The sequence below is a fragment of the Lolium rigidum genome, chromosome 7, assembly GCF_022539505.1.
Source record: "Lolium rigidum isolate FL_2022 chromosome 7, APGP_CSIRO_Lrig_0.1, whole genome shotgun sequence".
In the NCBI taxonomy this organism is placed as follows: domain Eukaryota; kingdom Viridiplantae; phylum Streptophyta; class Magnoliopsida; order Poales; family Poaceae; genus Lolium; species Lolium rigidum.
This window is the reverse complement of record NC_061514.1, coordinates 157,798,036-157,801,780: the sequence shown is the minus strand read 5'-3', so window position 1 is coordinate 157,801,780 and position 3,745 is coordinate 157,798,036. Positions and strand designations below refer to the sequence as shown.

At 40.4% G+C, this 3,745-nt stretch overlaps 1 protein-coding gene across 1 annotated transcript; it reads left to right on the top strand.

Moving 5' to 3' along the window:
• The first annotated feature begins 365 nt into the window (after positions 1-365).
• LOC124675231 (mediator of RNA polymerase II transcription subunit 30-like) lies at positions 366-2,576 on the top strand. The gene is made up of 3 exons (XM_047211298.1): positions 366-792; positions 1,324-1,401; positions 2,128-2,576. The coding sequence occupies exons 1-3, from the start codon at positions 439-441 to the stop codon at positions 2,224-2,226; spliced, it is 531 nt and encodes a 176-aa protein (XP_047067254.1). The 5' UTR covers positions 366-438; the 3' UTR covers positions 2,227-2,576.
• The last annotated feature ends 1,169 nt before the right edge of the window (positions 2,577-3,745 follow it).

Below are 3,745 nucleotides of genomic sequence, written 5' to 3'. Positions count from 1 at the left end.
GCATATTTCATTTTCAATTTTTATGAGCACATGCATAATAAAACTGCAATATTGGAATGTCGAATCCTATAGGACTGAAAAAATGAATTATCATAATTTTTTGACATGCCATATAGAAACGAAGTTTATATCAAGAAGTTTGAGTACATGAATTTTTTTCATCGAAAATAAAGTGCAAACGAGTACTTAGTAAAACTCTTAGGGACTGCAAGTCAAACAACCTCTATTAATAAAAGTTCCTTGATACAGTATATTTTTCGAATCAACATCAAAGAAACCCATATAAACAAGAAATGGGCCCAGTTTGGTGCTAAGCGGCCCGGCCCGGAAATTTCATCATTCAGGTAATCAGAACTCGCTCTTGCTTACCTAGCTACAGCAAGACTGAGCTACACGCAGATCCGCGGCGGGGAGCTAGGGTTCCGGCGAGAAAACCCAATGGCCTCAGCGGCAGCGCGGCGGAGGCAGGAGCTAGCAGCGGAGGGGCAGCGGCACCTCGAGGAGACGATCGCCGCCGCTTTCCAGATCCTTTCCTCCATGAACGACGAGCTCTGCAACCCCGCGCTCTGGTCCTCCTCCGCCACCGCCGCCGCTGCCACCGCCATCTCTCAGCAACCACACCCGCATCACGGGCCTCCCCCGCCTCTCCACTCCGCCGACTCCGAAGCCTCTGACGCTTTAGGGGGAGGCTCCGGTGGCTCCGGTGGGTCGCTCGACGAGGCGAGGCACCGGTACAAGATTGCCGTGGCAGCGCTGCGCGCGTCCATCGCCTCCGTGTCGCCCTCTACTCAGGTGAGAAATTGCTGGACCGGGCCATATGATCCTACTGTCTATTGTACCTAGTGCTAACCTGAGAAAAATGTACTCTAGGATCCCATGTACTTCTAGTATACTCGATGTAAAACTAGGGACAATGCAATGCTATAGCTTTGAAAGATGATGTTTCGATGTCGGAAATGCGGGTGAGCGGATCTCTTTGAGACTAGTGAGCATAGTTCTTTTTCTTGTCTTACTCAATGGATAAATACAGAAACGTGCTTGGGAGACGAATGTTGCCACATTTGAACTGAGATCCAGATTCCCCTCGAAGAAAAGGAGATCAATTTTCATCCTGCTCTGTGACCAGATCTATTACTAGTCATGCTTATGCTATTCTAAATAAAATTAGCTTGAAATAGCTATGATTGAACAAGAAGATCTAACATACAAGATTGATGTAATACCTCTCCATCTTCCTCTTGTAGTCGCTTTAGATGAGTGCTGGTGATTTTTGTGTGAATCACCTTTGTTACTGCTTTGTAATGATGTTACATTTATTTTCAGGAGATAGCGTCAACAGAATCCAAAGGTGATCAAGCTGAGATTGAGAGATTGGAAGAGCACGCATCTTCTTTGAGAAAGGTACTCCCTTGAAAAGATCTAGTCGATGCGGTACACAGTATAATTGATACCATTATGCAAGATTCAGGATTACGTTAGAACAGTCAGTAAATGGTACCTGGTCAGCCCAGGTTAAGGCCAGATGCATCACCAGGTAACCTATTTTGACTGAGGCGATGACATATTCATTCTGGTAGTGTTCTAGACTATTCTGGTAAAGGCGCGTATAAAAGCTGTGGTTTATATTGCCATCACCTGCATGCTTGTTGGTTTTTCTAAGTTCATGTATGTCTTTAGGGCAGCAACAAGGTTAAGGTTCTGCAGTGGTTGGAGATTACTCCCTCCGTCCACTAATGTGTACGTTTAGCTTTTGTCCCAACTCATTTTTTTCTTTAAAAAATTGACCAACTTCCTGGAAAAAAGTAGCAAAACTTATGACACTAGATGAGTATCACTAGATCCATCTTCAAATGTAGTTTCATAATATCTAATTTGATGTCACATGTGTTGCTACTTTTTTCTATAAAGTTGGTCAAATTTGAGAAAGTTTGACCTAAGACAAAAGTTAAACATGCACTTATTCATGGATGGAGGGAGTAGTTCTATCCTAGAGAATTTTAAGTGAATCATTTTAAGCAATCATTGCAATCACAGTAAGTTAATCAAGTTTTAAGTGAACCCTGAATTTATAGTAACATGCTCTTTACTGGTAATGCAACTCTCTCTAACATTGGGATTCTGCTTCAGGAAATTGAAAGCAAAAACAAACACGTAAAGCTTCTCATGGATCAACTTCGTGATCTTATATCAGACATATCAATGTGGCAAAGCCCTTGCTCAGTGTGAGATGTTGTGTTATTCAATTCTTAGAGTGCAAGAGATCACACATCTACATGCGTGCTAAGGCGACACTCTGGACGTACCCTCTTTACAATGAAAGCAGATGGGACAATTGGAAAGGGATACGAGTAGCGAGTACTAATATTGTAATTTGTACTGATTTTCTCTTGAGGATTTGAAGAAATAGTAATGAGCGGCCATAAATACGGCTTATCTAATGTAAACACTTGTAACTGTATGTTGAACAAGAATGTGGCTATGGAGTATGGATATAGCAGAGGGTATTCTACTCTTTGGGTGCTGAATCGTACAATAGCTCACTCTTAAGATATATGTAAGCTCCTTTTCTTTTCTCCTGTGACCAAGGTTTCTGTGGACTTCTGTACTTTGTGGATCATGAATTAGCTCTTAACATGCAATGCAAAAAAAAAAAAAAAATTTGTGTAATGGAAGTACTTATTGATATCTTGATATACATGTTACAAATTTCAGTTTTGTTAGATTTACAGTTTGGTCTTTCACGTGCATTATATAAATTCAGGGTTCATTTGTACCAAAGTAATTGTGAAGGAATTGTGTAGGATTGGAGTCTTAAGACCTTTCAAGAGCCTTTGGAATGTTGGAATTGCCCAAAGCATTTCTGTTTAGGAACTTTTTTTTCGTTCCATTCATATGAGAGGATTCTAAATGTGATGTTAAACACGATCTTGTAATTCCTCTAGGATGTCAAAGTAAAACAAGTCTCTCTTCTCTCTAAACAAGAAACATCTCCATGCAATATTCCTGTAGAGCATCTAAACGTCTATACATCAGAATTTATGTGCTTCACTTTTGCTGTATAGTTCCTTCATTTCCAATTCCTGCATTTTTGTGTTCTTGTTTCTGTAAAATGTACATTTGATGTGTCCAAGCGAACCCACAATACAAGGGTTTAGGTACCATTTTATTTACTAGTAACACATGTTGAATGCATTCTTGTTTGTGTAAAATGTACATGCGATGTGTCAAAAGTCCAAGCGAACCCACAATACAGGGGTTTAGGTACCAATTTATTTACTAGTAACACATGTTGACGAAGCGATTTTTCAAATTGCCCAGGTCACACTGCATCTGGTGAAAACGGAAGAACGTGCTGGTTAAAATTCTACTGGGCAACTAATTAAGTTAGAGAGAAGTCCAATTTACCCCCCTAAACTTATCTCAAAGTTCAGCTTACAACCCTCAGATTTACTTTGGTTCAACTTTCAACCCTGAAATCTAAAAATGGTTCAGAATCACCCATTGCATTGTATTAAGCTGTTTTTTCGTGTACCGAGTATGTTGCATGTTGATGAGTTGACACAGTATATAGGAAGAAAACCCGCTAATTGGCGAGAAAAACCGGTTGAAAACATGTCAAAAAAGGGTAGAAGGTCCAATTCCGAACGGTTTATAGAATTCAGGGTTGAAGATTGAACCAAAGTAAAGTTGAGGATTGTAATCTGAACTTTGAGACGAGTTTAGGGGGGTAAATTGGACTTCTCTC